The sequence below is a fragment of the Scomber scombrus genome, chromosome 2 (assembly GCF_963691925.1).
Source record: "Scomber scombrus chromosome 2, fScoSco1.1, whole genome shotgun sequence".
In the NCBI taxonomy this organism is placed as follows: domain Eukaryota; kingdom Metazoa; phylum Chordata; class Actinopteri; order Scombriformes; family Scombridae; genus Scomber; species Scomber scombrus.
In genome coordinates, this window is record NC_084971.1 from 3,050,430 (window position 1) to 3,066,191 (window position 15,762).

The following is a 15,762-nucleotide window of genomic DNA, read 5'->3' on the forward strand; positions in this document are numbered from 1 at the left end:
AAAGTTTTAATTCTTTTCTTACTAATATGTTAGTGTTGTGTTTTCAGCATGTTGTGGAGATTTTTTTGCCAAATGCAAAAAATAAATAAATGCATACATATAATGTAGCTTTCATTTTCCCATTGAATGTGATTGAAAACCTGAGTGAAGACCACATTCACTCACATGAGTTTAAATTGATTAAACAGTTTGTGTCATGCTAATCTTTTAAATAACATGAAACTAATTAGATTCTGTCAGCACTGGAGCTTTCATTTGTATAAAGATAGAATAATGAGACAACAGAAAGAGATCACATCATTTTTCAATCATTTAAGTATTACAAATACATGTAAACCTCACAAAACTCAGGATTATGTGAAAAAAACACATTATTTCTTACGTCTCCAACAGCACACAAATTACATGAGTTTTTAAACCTGATTGACATTTTTAAAGGGTAATAATTCCTACATTTTAGTTTTGGTCCCAAAACAAACAAAAAGTAAATAGAAGTGTTTTATATTCTCAACCAGAATGATATTGCTTGTACCTTTAAGCTGGCTTTGAAACTGCCTTTAGATAATTATAGTAGATATTAGAAGAAATAAATTCAAACAGTGAAATGACACCAAGTACATATACAATTAAAAAGCACACTGTCTAATCTCTTTTCCAATAAAAATATCAATAAAAATATAAAAAAGTATCAAAAATTGTGACCAAAAGGAATAATAAAAAGTCTTAAACAGGACATCCTGCATAACTCCAGCATCATTTTGAGGAGATGGCTGCTGCTCACCATCAACATATCTCAACTGTTCTATGTGTTAAAATGCAGAGCTGTTCATACATTTATTTATGTCCCCTAAAGTGATTCAAATACTCTGCAATAATGAATCATGCTCAACAGCTACAACTGTTCCCCAGCACACTAACATCACATCAATAGAACTTTCTATTCAGCAATTTTTTTTATTTACATTTCAATCGACATGAATATAACTGAGATTTTTAGATATAATAAACAACTCAAAGACTCTTGATAAGGAATGTTTCCGTGCAACAAGTGTATACCAGTGTCTACTCACTCTTTGTAGTATCACTTATGTAAAGAGTATAGTGACCCACAGTTTTGATAAAAAGATTAAATGCAGTGTGTAATTCCATCTTCTACAATTCCCTCAACATCTGATTTTTACCTTTTGCTTCAGATCAAGCCGAGCTCTCTGCAAAGGAATGTATCGTCTTCTGAGAACAAGGTCATCATTTTTTCACTGGCATCTCTCCCTTTTTTCCGCACAATGTCAATCACGTCTCGTGCTTTGTCTTGTCTGGGTTTGGTCATGGCTGTCTCCCTCTCAGCATCAGTTATAACCCCCTCTGCCAGCAGTTTATCCAGCAGGTTGTCCAGAACAGGATAAGACACTCTGTAGATGAACGCTGACCTGACGGTGAGCAGCTTTTTCTCTGCTGAGATGTCGTCTCCCAACCTTGGTAGAGTTTGAACTGAAGAAGCGCCTGAAGATGAGACTGGAGAAAGAATTTGATTGAATAACAGAGATTAGCTAGAAATTACTTTGTCTATGCTACAACAAGACTCATCCATCCATCCATCCATCTTCTTCCGCTTATCCGGGATCGGGTTGCGGGAGCAGCAGCCTTGGCAGGGAAACCCAGACTTCCCTCTCCCCAGCCACTTCGTCCAGCTCTTCCCGGGGGATCCCGAGGCGTTCCCAGGCCAGCCGAGAGACAGTCTCTCCAGCGTGTCCTGGGTCTTCCCCGGGGTCTCCTACCGGTGGGACATGCCCTGAACACCTCACCCAGGAGGCGTCCGGGAGGCATCCTAACTAGATGCCCGAGCCACCTCAACTGGCTCTTCTCAACGCGGAGGAGCAGCAGGTCTACTCCGAGCTCTTCCCGGATGACCGAGCTTCTCACCCTATCTCTAAGGGAGAGCCCAGCCACCCTACGGAGGAAGCTCATTTCGGCCGCTTGTACCCGCAATCTCGTTCTTTCGGTCACTACCCAAAGCTCATGACCATAGCTGAGGGTAGGAATGAAGATCGACTGGTAAATTGAGAGCTTTGCCTTTCGGCTCAGCTCTCTCTTCACCACGACGGATATGTGCAGAGTCCGCATTACTGCAGACGCCGCACCGATCTGCCTGTCGATCTCCCGCTCCATCCTTCCCTCACTCGTGAACAAGATCCCGAGGTACTTGAACTCCTCCACTTGGGGCAGGATCTCATCCCCGACCCGGAGAGTGCACTCCACCCTTTTCCGGCTGAGGACCATGGACTCGGATTTGGAGGTGCTGATTCTCATCCCGGCCGCTTCACACTCCGCGGCGAACCGATCCAGTGAGAGTTGGAGGTCAAGGTCTGATGAAGCCAACAGGACCACATCATCTGCAAAAAGCAGTGACCCAATCCTGAGGTCACCAAATCGGAACCCCTCAACGCCCTGGCTGCGCCTCGAAATCCTGTCCATAAAAATTATGAAAAGGGTCGGTGACAAAGGGCAAGTGGACTGGTTGGGCAAACTCCCATGCACCCTCAAGGATGTTGCAGAGTCGTGCTTCCTTAGCGGGAAGGCGTGTCGGTGGGATTGAGGAGGTCTTCGAAGTATTCTTTCCACCGATCCACAACGTCGCGAGTCGAGGTGAGCAGCACACCATCCCCACCATACACAGTGTTGACGGTGCACTGCTTCCCCCTCCTGAGACGCCGGATGGTGGTCCAGAACCTCTTCAAAGCCGTCCGGAAGTCGTTCTCCATGGCCTCACCAAACTCCTCCCATGTCCGGGTTTTTGCCTCAGCGACCGCCGCAGCCGCCCCCCGCTTGGCCTGCCGGTACCTGCCTGCTGCCTCCGGAGTCCCACAGGCCAAAAAGGCCCTATAGGACCCCTTCTTCAGTTTGACGGCATCCCTCACCGCCGGTGTCCACCAGCGGGTTCGGATATTGCCGCCACGACAGGCACCGACCACCTTGAGGCCGCCTTGACAATGGAGGCATGGAACATGGCCCACTCGGACTCAATGTCCCTCGCCTCCCCCGGTGCATGGTCAAAGTTCTCCCGGAGGTGGGAGTTGAAGCTCTCTCTGACAGGAGACTCTGCCAGACATTCCCAGCAGACCCCTCACAATGCGTTTGGGTCTGCCAGGTCTGACCGGCATCCTCCCCCACCATCGGAGCCAACTCACCACCAGGTGGTGATCAGTTGACAGCTCCGCCCCTCTCTTCGCCCGAGTGTCCGAGACATGCGGCTGCAAGTCCGGTGACACGACTACAAAGTCAATCATCGAACTGCGGCCTAGGGTGTCCTGGTGCCAAGTGCACATATGGACACCCTTATGCTTGAACATGGTGTTCATTATGGACAATCTGTGACGAGCACAGAAGTCCAATAACAGAACACTGCTCGGGTTCAGGTCGGGGGTGCCGTTCCTCCCAATCACACCCTTCCAGGTCTCATTGTCGCTGCCGACGTGGGCGTTGAAGTCCCCCAGCAGAATGATGGAATCCCCAGAGGGAGCACTCTCCAGCACCCCCTCCAAGGAGTCCAGAAAGGGTGGATACTCTGAACTGCTGTTTGGGCCATAGGCACAAACAACAGTCAGGATTCCTCCCCCCACCCGAAGGCGGAGGGAGGCTACCCTTTCATCCACTGGGGTAAACTCCAACATACAGGCGCCAAGCCGAGGATGAGGTGACATTCCACGTCCCTAGAGCTAGCTTCTACAGCTGAGGATCGGACCGCCAAGGTCCCCGCCTTCGGCCGCTGCCCAGCTCACATCGCACCCGACCCCTTTGGCCCCTCCTGCGGCTGGTGGGTCCACTTGAAGGGGGTCCCATGTTTTCTCTTCGGGCTGTGCCCGGCTGGGCCCCATGGGTGCAGGCCCGGCCACCAGGCGCTCGCCATCGAGCCCCACCCCCAGGCCCCGGTGACCCGCGTAGGGGGAAGGGAAACAAAGGACCATATGTTTCACTCATCATAAGGGGTATTGTGAGCTACGCTTTGTCTGGTCCCTCTCCCCGGACCTGTTTGCCTTGGGTGACCCTACCAGGGGCATAAAGCCCCCGACAACTGAGCTCCTGGGGTCATTGGGACACGCAAACCCCTCCACCACGATAAGGTAGTAGCTCAGGGAGTTTAATTAAATATGATGTTGAGAAAAGTGAAGAAACAGAGCAAACATGATGGTCCAATACATGAATCAGTGCATACAGTACATGTCATTGCATTATTTAATTTAAATGGGCTGCATTTGCTGCAATGCAAAAACATATTATATAAATATGCTGCATGTGCATGGCATACTGCATACTGCATGTGCATGGCTGTGTTTGGTGTTTTGTGGTGCTCTATAGACTGAGTTAGTGCTGCACGATTAATCTAATCATAGTTGTAATCGCTTCGACAAGCAGGCCAACAATCATCTGAACTGATGGCCCAAAGAAAAGCGACGGTATATGGGTCAATGACGTATTTTTGTTTCCATTATGTTTGGTCAAATTTAAAGGGGTTAAAATTTGAAAAGAAACATATAAATAACTTACACACATTCTTTTTTTGTGGACCCAACATACAATTTCTGCTTTTAATCCATTTTGAGAGAATATATTAGAGGATTATGGCAAAAATGTTTAAGTAGTGTAACCATAAAAACTTTGTACCTAATAGTTAAACTTTCTTAAAAACACTAAATTCTCGATAAAACACCATATCAACTAGTTTGGCATGATCTTACATTATAACTTTTTATATTAAATAAAGGTAATGGAATACACTTGTTCTAAATATAACATTTAATCTGAGGAATCATTTCAATCAGGAACCATTTACATTTTTTTAAATAGTAATTATTTGTATATGTACACTTAAATACACTGTAGGTGGATAAAATATATTTTGTGGTTACACATTCAGTCTTAATTTGGTAAACAATTGTGCAAATGTCATTTCAAATGACATAAAACCAACAAAAAACCTAAAGTACATTTTAACAAACCTGATGCAAAACTATTTTAAAGATATTTTTGAACTGCTTATCTTGCCAACCCTTATTTGTAAGTGACCCATATGGTGATAGTTAGGATTCAAGCTCAGCGACATTGAGCAGAAACAGGTACTGTGTAAAAAATACCTCACGTGGCAATACCACAAATGTATATCAGCACCTTAAATGGCAGAAAGAAAAATGAACTGAAAAGCTGCTGCCTACAAACATCATATTTCCCTGAGGATTACACTGGTGAGAACGTAGCATTGGACTGGAAAGAGGCATTGGCTGCATGGGGCCTGTGTGAGGAGCATCAGGTCGCTATGACGACAGATAACAGCACTAACATTGTAACACTGTAGAGCTTTATCAATGGATGAGGTTCCAGTGTTTTGGACATAGACTTCACCTTGCTGTTGGTAAGTTAGAATGATTTGATCTATTTAACGTTATGTATTCTAACATTTCTCTTAAGACAATCACATTAAGAAAACAGTTGATATAATCAATATAGTATTCATTTACAGGGCTATCAGTAATATAACCATTTTGATACCATTTAGTTTATTATATCGCAATATTGTCCATAATAATTGCAACATGACTTTTGTGCAGCCCTAGACTGAGAGATGCTGTATTTACCAGGCAGATGAAGGTTATGCTGCCACACTTGTATACTCTCTGGATCTCTCAACATCAGAGTCACTTCCTCTGTGCTCGTCCTCAGCATGATCTCATAGGTTGGGTGGTAGTTTGGGCCGTAACTGTTAGAAAACACTGCATGCTGAAATGAAATGAAAGTGGAAACATGTTTAAAATAATGTGCAGTTTGACTTGTATTCAGAGGCAGCAGAAGCTGTGTATGATGCTCATACTCACATCAGGCTGTATTTTATAGCTGTCTGGGTCACTTAACAGGCTGTAACGTTGTTCTCTGTGGATAAGACAGTTCGAAGGTGCCTGGATGAACTGAGAGTCTGTATGTTGAACTTTTACCTTCAGTGAAAACACAACATCTTGTTAGAGGGCTTAACTTCATTCCACATAAAGATGTCACTACTTGAAGTTACAATAACTTGCCACTAGAGGGCACAATTCACCAGTAAAAAGATACTGATGACAGAAGGCCTAATGATCTGTTTATTCACATAGAAAATGGATAAGAGGCCACTGTTGTGACTTACAGGTAATAGGAACACAGAAAAAGAAGAAAAGAGGGGACTGATGGTAAACTATGGGTGTGACAGAGGGTTTTACCTCCAGCAGTGGCACATTGCTCGGTAGCAGAATCACACTGAGGATCTGTTTCCCTGAGGGGAACGGTCGTCTCAGGAACAGCAGGACTTGGCCACTTATTGGTTTTGTCATGAAATTGCAAAACCTCTTGATGAGATCCCAGATGATGCCAAAGGCAGAGAGGTGAGGGATGTCCACCACCACGTGGGTTTCAGTGACCTCCAGCGGCTGTATGATGCTCATGCCATCATCGGAGATGTTGACCACACTGAGGCTTTCAGAGACCAGTGCTGTGAAAATGCAGAATCATCACATGTGGCCCCATAACAGTTTCATTCAGTGTTATTTCCATCTCTGCATGTATACTAAAAAGCAGTGATGCAGACTTTAGGTAAATACAAGAACATTTTCTCAGGGCGCAGTAGTGTTCTCACCAGGTTCAGGTTCACAGTGTGGGAGGTGGAGCTGACGGATGGAGTCCTCAGCACACTCGATGCTGAACAGTGGTCCTGCAGGAACCTTAAGAGCTGGCTGGAGGAGCATGTTATCCCAGATCAGAGTCCTGTATCTGACCTCTCCTTCGTGAGTCACATTAAAAACCAGTCCAGTCAAAGAACACCGGAACAAACCTGGACCTGGGAATATGAACCTGTACACACACAGAACAGTTTAAAGGAAAATACTCACATCAGCCACCAATGATAAGAGCTCAAATTCAGATTTGATAATCAGATATTGTGTTCATTAATAAAAGCCTAATTGCTTCATTTCTGTTTCTGTTTCTGTTTTCATTCACTCTTGTTAACGACTGTTTTTCCAGAGGTGGACAATTTCTGTACAAAAAAAACAGTAGCATGATGCATTATGTTATCTGGGCTTTCCACCGGGCATGTATGTGCTGCATTCCAGGTGTGCCACAGTTTTGATGGGTCCTCTGTACGGTGTACTACCCCACCACGAGCGGTTCAGAAGCGCAGCATACTCTGGGTAAGCAATCAACTATTTAAATTAAGTTGAACTGTTAATACAGTAATTATGGCAGCCCAATTAAAACCGAAAAACTGGCTTCCCTCTACCATAGTTACTGCAGTAGCAGCACAACTAAATGGCCCAATTTTGTTAATGGTCAAATTTAGTTGATTTGTTCACTTGGATCAGGAGTCTGCATGGGTTGTTTTATTTTGAAAATTGACCAGCGGCCCTATGCTGTTTCTGTGTCTGACTTCCTGTCCAGCTCGATATGCTGTGTGGAGCCTGATGCAGCTTTTAAGTGGCTTCTGTTGAAAGTAGGACTCGTGCAAATGTATTGCACAGTGGAAGAGGAGTAAAAAAAGGGTTACTTACTTGTATGAGATGCCTATTCTTTCTGTCGTCACCTCAGGTATGAAGCTTGACTGATCCTGTAATCAAAGGAAAGCAGAAAATAATATTTTTTTGTTTACAGCCATACTAACTAGTGAGCTAAGGAAATGACCAGAAATACTCACAGGATCCATTTTCGGCTTCACTACACTGGATAGGGTCAAATATCCAGAATTAACCATGAACACAGGGTGGAGAGGCTCAGTGAAGGTGGCGTGGAAAGTATGAAGGAGAGTTTTTGTGTCACCAGACAGCCAATAGAAAGAAAGAACACCAGCTGGCCAGTCCAGAAACAATCCCAGTCTCTTTGGTCTGGCCAGGAATGCTTGGACATCAATGATCGGGACAGGAATAAAAGTCCTCTTGAGGCCGTGACAGAAAGTATAACCTTTAGAACAGGTGATAGTGAAACACCAGGCCTTGTTGATACGGTCAATTTCCGTGTTCCACCATCCTTTCCTCTGTAAACTCTTATACACCACACCAATATTCACAAATGCGTCCCACTCCACCTCCCAGTAGCAGCGTCCAGTCAGACCCTCTCTGCACAGCACCTGCTTCGTTTGATCAAATCTCTCTGGGTGATCAGGATACAGCTGCTTCTCTGCAGTATACTTCACTTCATTGTTGGACTCAGACAGAACAAGGTGTTCATTCACTGTGTTGGGGTCAAACGTGAGCTCACAGGCATCTATTAAAGAAATAGAGGATGATGGTTTGGTTTGAGTTTTGCCTGTCAAACAGGGAAAACTGAAATTCAGTGAATAAAAAGCTTACACTTGTTGAGAAGCTGTGGGTTTACCCAGTGCTCTTCATCATGGTCCACACTGAAGAACAGACAGTGAGAAAGAGCCTTCAGTGTGAAAGTCATTCAAATGGATATAGGATATTAATACAAATTACACATGAGGCTCACATTTTCTTATTGCAACATAAATTAACATTTCTATCCCAATATGCAGCGATCGGTCTAATAAGGGGCAACACAGAGCTATAAGGACGCTTTGCTCTCACACGCAGTGTACTACAGTTTACTAACCTGAGTTTTGCCAGTCTACATTTTGGGTCCTCCAATCTTTCAGAGAGCAGCCTCACCCCTGATTCTCCTAGATGATTGTAGCTGAGGTCCAGCTCTCGGAGATGGGAGGGGTTGGACTTCAGAGCAGAGGCCAGAGAGGCACAGCCTTCCTCTGTGATCCCACAACATGACAGCCTGCAGAGAAAAGGGCTCTCAATAAAAAAAGACCACACCTCACCCTGTATTACATGTTGCTTAATATCTGATCAACTTGTGAGTCCAGGGTGTCTACCAGTACCTCAGTATCTGCAGCCTACATTTTAAACTCCCCAGTCCAACAGAGAGCAGCTGTACTCCTAAATCCTGCAGGTCATTGCGGCTGATGTCGAGCTCTCTCAGCTGAGAATTTGAGCAGAGGACCGAAGCAAACACTTGACAGCATTTACTTTTCAGGAGACAACCACGCATGCTGCAATCAAGACAAAAATATTTGATGATTCAAAAATGTTTTGCTAATAAGAAAACAATATGTGAGGATGGTGCTGTCCCTAGGCAAGGCAGGATGAGGTAAATTTGTTTATATAGTACATTTCATAAACAGAGGCATCAAAAAGTACACAGGCAAAAACACAAAAACCAATAAAAGCAAACAGGCACTCAATACATTTACCTGAATTCCTCCAGTTTACAAACTGGACTGATCAAGATAGCAGGAATAGTAGTCAGCAGGGTTAGCTCGTCGTTGACATCTTCATACGTTTTCTTCTCCACCTCTTTTGAAAAATAGCCACTATAATCTTCTGGGTAACCGTATATACAGTCAGTCAGGTCCAGTGCTCTCAGGGATGATTGTTTTAATTGAAGCAAAGTGGTCACCATGTGACAATACCGAAAATCCAGAGAAAATCCAGACAATCTGTATAAAACATCACAACATTTATAAATAATGTGTAGGCACAGTCTATTAGAGGAAATAGTTGAGATATTGATCATAATCTGACCTCAGTGTCTTGAGTTTACAGTTAGGACTTCCCAGTGCATCAAAGAGATCATCAGGAGGAGGAATGTTGATGTTAGAAACACAATCCAGGCAAAGCTCCCGCAAGCAAGAGTCTGGTGACTGAAGAATGGAGAGTAGTGTCCTAAGGGGTTTCTCTCTCAAATGCTCACTTGTCAGTCTGTAAAAGAAAAACAAAGAAACAGCAGAAGAAAGATGAACTGTACAGTAATATTTAAGTAAAATGTAAGTTAAATATTGTACCATTTATGATAGATTATCACAATGCTATATGCACCATATTGTTTTCACAGCTTAAGGGGTAGCACTACTCGTAAATTACATTTTCATTAAAGCTGCAGATACTGTACTGTTTCATTTGATTAAACTATTATAAAACAGGACCTATGTAGATGAATGTATTTATTGAATAAATATTACCCAATTGCAATCAAGAAATCCAAAAGAGGATGTGGATAGTATCAGTTCAAAAATGCTTTGCACCACTCAAACATTTATTTACACCTTTTTCCCACTGACATAAATGAAGGGGGTTACCCAGTTCTAAAAAATATATTTATAAAAAGTTGTACATCGGTGGGTTTGTGAGATTGAGGTGTGCTCTGCTCCTTTTATGGATAACTAAATATTTTATTGAAAAGAAAATATGAACCCTGCAACACTTACCCTGACATTAAACAACTTTTTCTTTTTTTCCCAATAAAATGGTACTACTGTAGTCAGTGGATTTATTCACAGAGACTTTGATTTTCAAAGAGTTCAAAATGAAGAAAGTTATTATAATAAGAGATATAAAGAGAGAGGAAGAGTCAGAAATGTGTTGACTCATTGTTCAGTTAGGCTAGCACATCTTCCTGGCAACACATCATGTTACCAGTTAGCTCACCAGTTACACACTATTTCACTAACTAGCCCTGCGAGTGGACTCTTTATTTCACCAATTGAGACTGTTTGGAAAGGAATATATATAGGAATTATAAATGTGCAATTTTCTGGTATGACTGAGCACTTGACTTGAAGTGTGTTCAGACATGGTATAAAGATGCACAAAAATACACTTTACTCATGGGTGTATTACTCAGCTTTCTAGAGAAAGAGAAAAGGAAGGAGAAAACCTTCTACATACTGTATGTGGCAAATTGTAAGCTAACTACAGCAAAAGCCTGTATGGTCTATTTGTAAATAGGGCAAAACCTCTTATATGGTCAAATGTGTGCATATGACAACACAGCAATTCAATCTGAACACACTTGTTTTCTTTAGAACACAATAAACTGTATATGGTACTTACAGTGCCCGCTTGCAGTTCTTCATTGGTAGGATAAGTTTCTCAGTGCAAAAGTGCGGTGTCCAGCATTTTGTCAGGTCAAGTTCATCAATCAGTTCACCAGATATCTGCAGCATGGTGGATATTACTGAGCAGTCAATGGGTGAGAGTCTTGCTCCTGAAAGAAACCTTCTGATGTCATGCTGAAATCTCTCTTCTTTCAGCTCATACTTGCAGAGGAAAAGGTTCATGCACCTCTCTTGTGGGATATTCCCTGCATGAAAATTTTGAAGGTATTTCTTCATCTCCTCAACAGTATCTGAGCTGCTCTTTATCTGTGGTAGTAACCCTTGTAGCATTGTCTGGTTGGACTCCAATGTGAACCCAAGGAAGAAGCAGAGAAACATGTCCAACTGACCTTTCTCACTCTGCAAGGCTTTATCCACAACCCTCTTCTGCAACTCAGTCAAGTCCAGATCTGTGGGGTCAACATCCAGGAAGGATTTCAAAGTGCTCATGTTTTTCGTCACACAGGAGTGGAACATGTGAAGAGCAGCGAGAAACTCCTGAAAGCTTAAATGGACAAAGCTGAACATCTTTTTCTGATACAGCCCACGTTCTTCCCTCAGGATCTCTGAACAAAATCCACAAAACATTGAGGCCTTGTCGACATCAATGTCACATTCTCTGAGGTCCTCTTCATAAAATATGATGTTTCCTTTTTGCAGTTGCTCAAACGCCAGCTTGGACAGATTTAAGAGCATGGCACCATTCTGTGATTCTGAGCTTTTTTCCCCATATTTCTGTGTTGTTCTGAGTTTTTGAGTTAGCAAATAGGAAATGTACAACTCTGTCATTGTTGTGATCTTTCGACTCCTCTGGTCATCCCATCCTTTCTGAAACACCTCAGCAATGACCCAACAAAAGATTGGGATGTGGCCCATGAAACAGAAGCTGATCATCCCTCTGAGACAAGATAGGATTTCTTTGATCTGATTAGCACTGAATCTCTTGGTGAAGTATTCTTCCTTCTGTTTGTCAGTGAACCCTTGCACTTCTGTCATCTGGTCAATGTATTTAGAGGGAATCTGACTGATTGCTGCAGGTCGGGAAGTTATCCAGAGCAGAGCATTAGGCAGCAGGTTCCCTTTGATGAGGTTGGTCAGCAACACATCCACCGTCGATCTCTGATCTTCGTCACTCACTGTCACTGTCCCGTCAAAGTCCAGAGTAAATCTGCTTTCATCCAAACCATCAAAAATTAGCAGCACTTGCTCGTTAACCAGTGTATGTGTGTGTTCTAACGGTTTCAGTTCAGGGTAGAAGTGAAGAAGGAGTTGCATAAGACTGTACTCAGCCCCTTTGAGCATGTTCAGCTCTCTGAAAGGGAGCACGAAGACAAAATCAATGTTCTGGTTGGATTTTCCCTCTGCCCAGTCTAGGGAGAAGTTTTGAACGGCAACTGTCTTGCCAATGCCAGCAATCCCACTTGTCATCACTCTTTTGATGGCTATGTCTTTCACAGGTTGTTGTTGGGTAAGGTTTCTTCCTGGTTTGAAGATATTCATGCAGTCGATCTCTTGATAGTTGATCTGTGAAAATGGTGATGCCTGATCTGGGAGTTTAAAGTGATCGAGAAATTCATGTGATTGGCAACCATACTGCTCACCCTGTTGAGTAATGTACAGTCTTGTGTAGACCTTTTTGAACTTAGCAAGACTGGCTGACGTGCCTTCAAATATGTCCGTAAACCTTTGCTTCACATGGGCTTTAACTTTCCCTTTAACTTTCTTTTTGACTTTTTTCCGTTCCATGTCTACAGATCCTTCACCACGTCCAGAAAGACTTCCTGCGTCTCTGGCTTTAACACTCCTACTCTCTGTTTCAGTGGTGTTCCTCTGATCTGGACCTTTTTTGTCCAAATGTAAGTATCAGAACCTGAAAGTGGGGAAAAAAATAAAATAAAATATACCTTACTTGCAACATAACGCACATCTACACAAACAACTGTGTGGGAATAAGATATATTTTTGAAATGACTTTGATACACCACTTTCAGACCAGCAGCAGTTTGTATAGTCAAACTACATGCTCCTTATTTGAAGGGAGCTGATGTGTATCAACAACTCCCTTCAAATGAAGGCGACTATTGACATTACACAATTCCACAAGAACGTGCAGCATGAATGCAAATTGAGAAAGACCTTATTAAGTTTTTGTTCACTCACCAGCATCCACTGTGAACAGAAATGGCAAATACAGGATAATGGAAGGCCTTTCTGAATGTCATTAGCGATAGCCCAATTCCAAGACCACATATAGATGTTCTTGTGCTGCCCTATACTGTATATGGACGGTTCAAATGGAGCTAATGTATAAACTAAACCACTACAAACAGCACTGACCTGTGGGGTGAGTTGGCATAGTGGCTACAGTCAGTATTACAGCACATTGCTCATACTGGCCCACCCTTGTCTTTCCATGCAGAATTATTACAGAGGAAATGGCTGTACAACTATGAGCACATTGTTCTGAGCATCATGCTCTTTTTGATCAGAATGTGATTGATATATAAGAACTTGAATTAAGGAAGTTTCGTCTTTCAAATGTTTTATAATCTCACTTTAAAGCAGTGTTTTCAGCATGTTGTAAATTGCAGATTATAAGACTGGTATCTTACCTTTCCTCTACCAGACATGCACCACTGTGTCTATACCCTCTGTGCTCATCATCTTTCCATCTGTCCTTCCTCTCTTCTGTGTTGTATCACTCCTGTTCACTTCCTCATTTATCTGCAATCGTTCACAGAAGCAGGAAGTGGTGTTATAGTTAAAGCCTAGCCAAATTTTTCTGACACTTGGAAGTGTTTGGTCTAAATAACACAGAAAATAACAGGAAACAATCTATGCTTAACAATGGTAATACAAAGGTAGTAAAGCCGGGCCGAAGGATAATATTGAAGAGATCATACAAAACATTTAATCAAGACAATTTTGTTCATGGAATTAAGAATGTATGCTGGCAAAACAAACAACGATATATCGGAAACTTAGAAGCTTTGTCACAAACTTGAATAGAAAGGAAAATAAATTATATTATGAAAATAGGATTACACTTACAAATAGCAAAACATTATGGAATACACTTAATGATCTACTAGGAAGGTAAACCAAATCCACTTCATCTTTCATAGAGGTGGACGGTTATTTTCTAACAAAGCCAACTATTTTATAAATAACATGACAAATATATATCATGACATATCTTACCTATTAATAAAAATGAAAATTATGAAGAATACAAATTTTAAATTTAAATTTAACAAAGTCAGCATAAGCAAGGTTGAAAATATCATAAGGGCTTGTAAAAATAAGCCACAAGGTGTTGATGGCCTTGACGGTGAGCTTCTCAAATTGGTTGCAGACTCAGTTGCCCCTGCTATCTGACATATTATCAACATGAGTTTCACTAATTGTCGATATCCACAAGACTGGAAGAGGGCCAAGATAATTCCCCTGCCTAAACAAAAGGAAACTTCCAATCTCTGGATCAAATAGTCGTCCTATTAGCTTACTGCCGGTATTAAGTAAAATGATGGAAAGCATTATATGTGATCAAATCAAATGCTACTTGCACATACAAAATATACTCACTGTTTTTCAACATACATACAGAGAGGGCACTCCACTGCCACTGCTCTGACTCAGATGACTGATGATTGGTTAGGCGAAATTGAAAACAATAGAAGGTTGATGCTGTTCTGATAGACCTTTCAGCAGCATTTGACATCATTGATCATGAACTGCTATTGAAAAAACTAAAATGTTATGACTTTGATGAATCTGCATGATCTTGGTTTAAAAGTTATATGACTAATAGGACACAGACCGTCTTCTTTATTGGCAGCTATTCTGATGTTGGAGTTGTGGCATGCAGGGGGCCCCAGGGGAGTTGTCCTTTACTGTACAACATTTTCCCCTTAATACTTCTTATAGATAAGTACAGTGAGTATTTTAAAACACAATGTTACATTATTGCAGTGGAAATAAATGGCATCTCCTTTTTACACGTAGCAACTGCAATCTCGCACATAAACTGACCATAAACTTCATGTGCCAGTTCTAACACGAAACCACAAACAGCAGTTTTCATAAATCATTCAAAACATAATGAACTACGGATCCTAGCTTGTTGGTCTAATTTTTGAGGTGGGCATGTAAGAAAACTTACCTACAGGTTTGTTTGTGTGGATTTATTCCAGGATAGCTCAAACTAGTAAAACTTGTAGATAAAGTCCTAGAATCAGCTCCTCCCGTCTTCTTCTTCTTCTTCTTCTTCTTCTTCTTCTTCCTTGTTGTTTAACGGCAGCTTGCATCTCATGTGTTACATTACTGCCATCTTCTGGAATTAAATTAATCCTCACGTCCCAGTTTTTACATTCATCCCATGAGCCCAGTTCTCTAAGAAAAATGAATACACATTTCCTGCCCGTTCCACTTCACCTACTGTATACTCCAATATATATTTTAAACCTGCACCTCTTAGCCTCTTTCCATTCCCTCCATCATGACCTTTCTTTCTGATGTGTATTTCTGTAACCCCGCTGTACTTTGTCATTTTATGTTGTCTGAGTATTTTTTTTGTTTTGTGTGTAATGCCCTTTAAGGGTTAAGACGGCAGTTTTACGACAGTCAGGTTGTTTATGGTGCATTGTATGAATCGTGGGCACAGATGGTAAAGCTGCAGAGGAGTCCGCATGTGTGTGTCCGTGCTCTGTGACTTGCTGGTTCATACAGCCTGATAATGTGATGTTTCCGTAATAGGTGAGCATTAATGTTAAGTGTGTAATGTCGTCTATATTGTAAGTATGTGTTAC

General features: G+C 42.1%; 1 protein-coding gene across 3 annotated transcripts; it reads right to left on the bottom strand.

Annotated features, from left to right (window-relative positions):
* Nucleotides 1–867: 867 nt before the first annotated feature.
* On the bottom strand, nucleotides 868–15,192 carry LOC134001365 (NACHT, LRR and PYD domains-containing protein 3-like). Of its 3 annotated transcripts, XM_062440959.1 has the most exons (16): nucleotides 15,121–15,192; nucleotides 14,540–14,597; nucleotides 13,567–13,678; nucleotides 10,911–12,824; nucleotides 9,603–9,779; nucleotides 9,272–9,517; nucleotides 8,900–9,070; nucleotides 8,623–8,796; nucleotides 8,361–8,410; nucleotides 7,709–8,274; nucleotides 7,566–7,621; nucleotides 6,656–6,870; nucleotides 6,243–6,511; nucleotides 5,865–5,981; nucleotides 5,628–5,769; nucleotides 868–1,512 (listed from the first exon to the last, which is right to left on the bottom strand). In XM_062440959.1, the coding sequence occupies exons 4-16, from the start codon at nucleotides 12,698–12,700 to the stop codon at nucleotides 1,190–1,192; spliced, it is 4,296 nt and encodes a 1,431-aa protein (XP_062296943.1). In that variant the 5' UTR covers nucleotides 12,701–12,824; nucleotides 13,567–13,678; nucleotides 14,540–14,597; nucleotides 15,121–15,192; the 3' UTR covers nucleotides 868–1,189. The 3 variants fall into 3 exon arrangements, with proteins under 3 accessions (XP_062296943.1, XP_062296935.1, XP_062296951.1); XM_062440951.1 differs by lacking the exon at nucleotides 14,540–14,597 and having other exon boundaries at nucleotides 15,117–15,186; XM_062440967.1 differs by lacking the exons at nucleotides 14,540–14,597; nucleotides 15,121–15,192 and having other exon boundaries at nucleotides 13,567–13,718.
* Nucleotides 15,193–15,762: the final 570 nt, after the last annotated feature.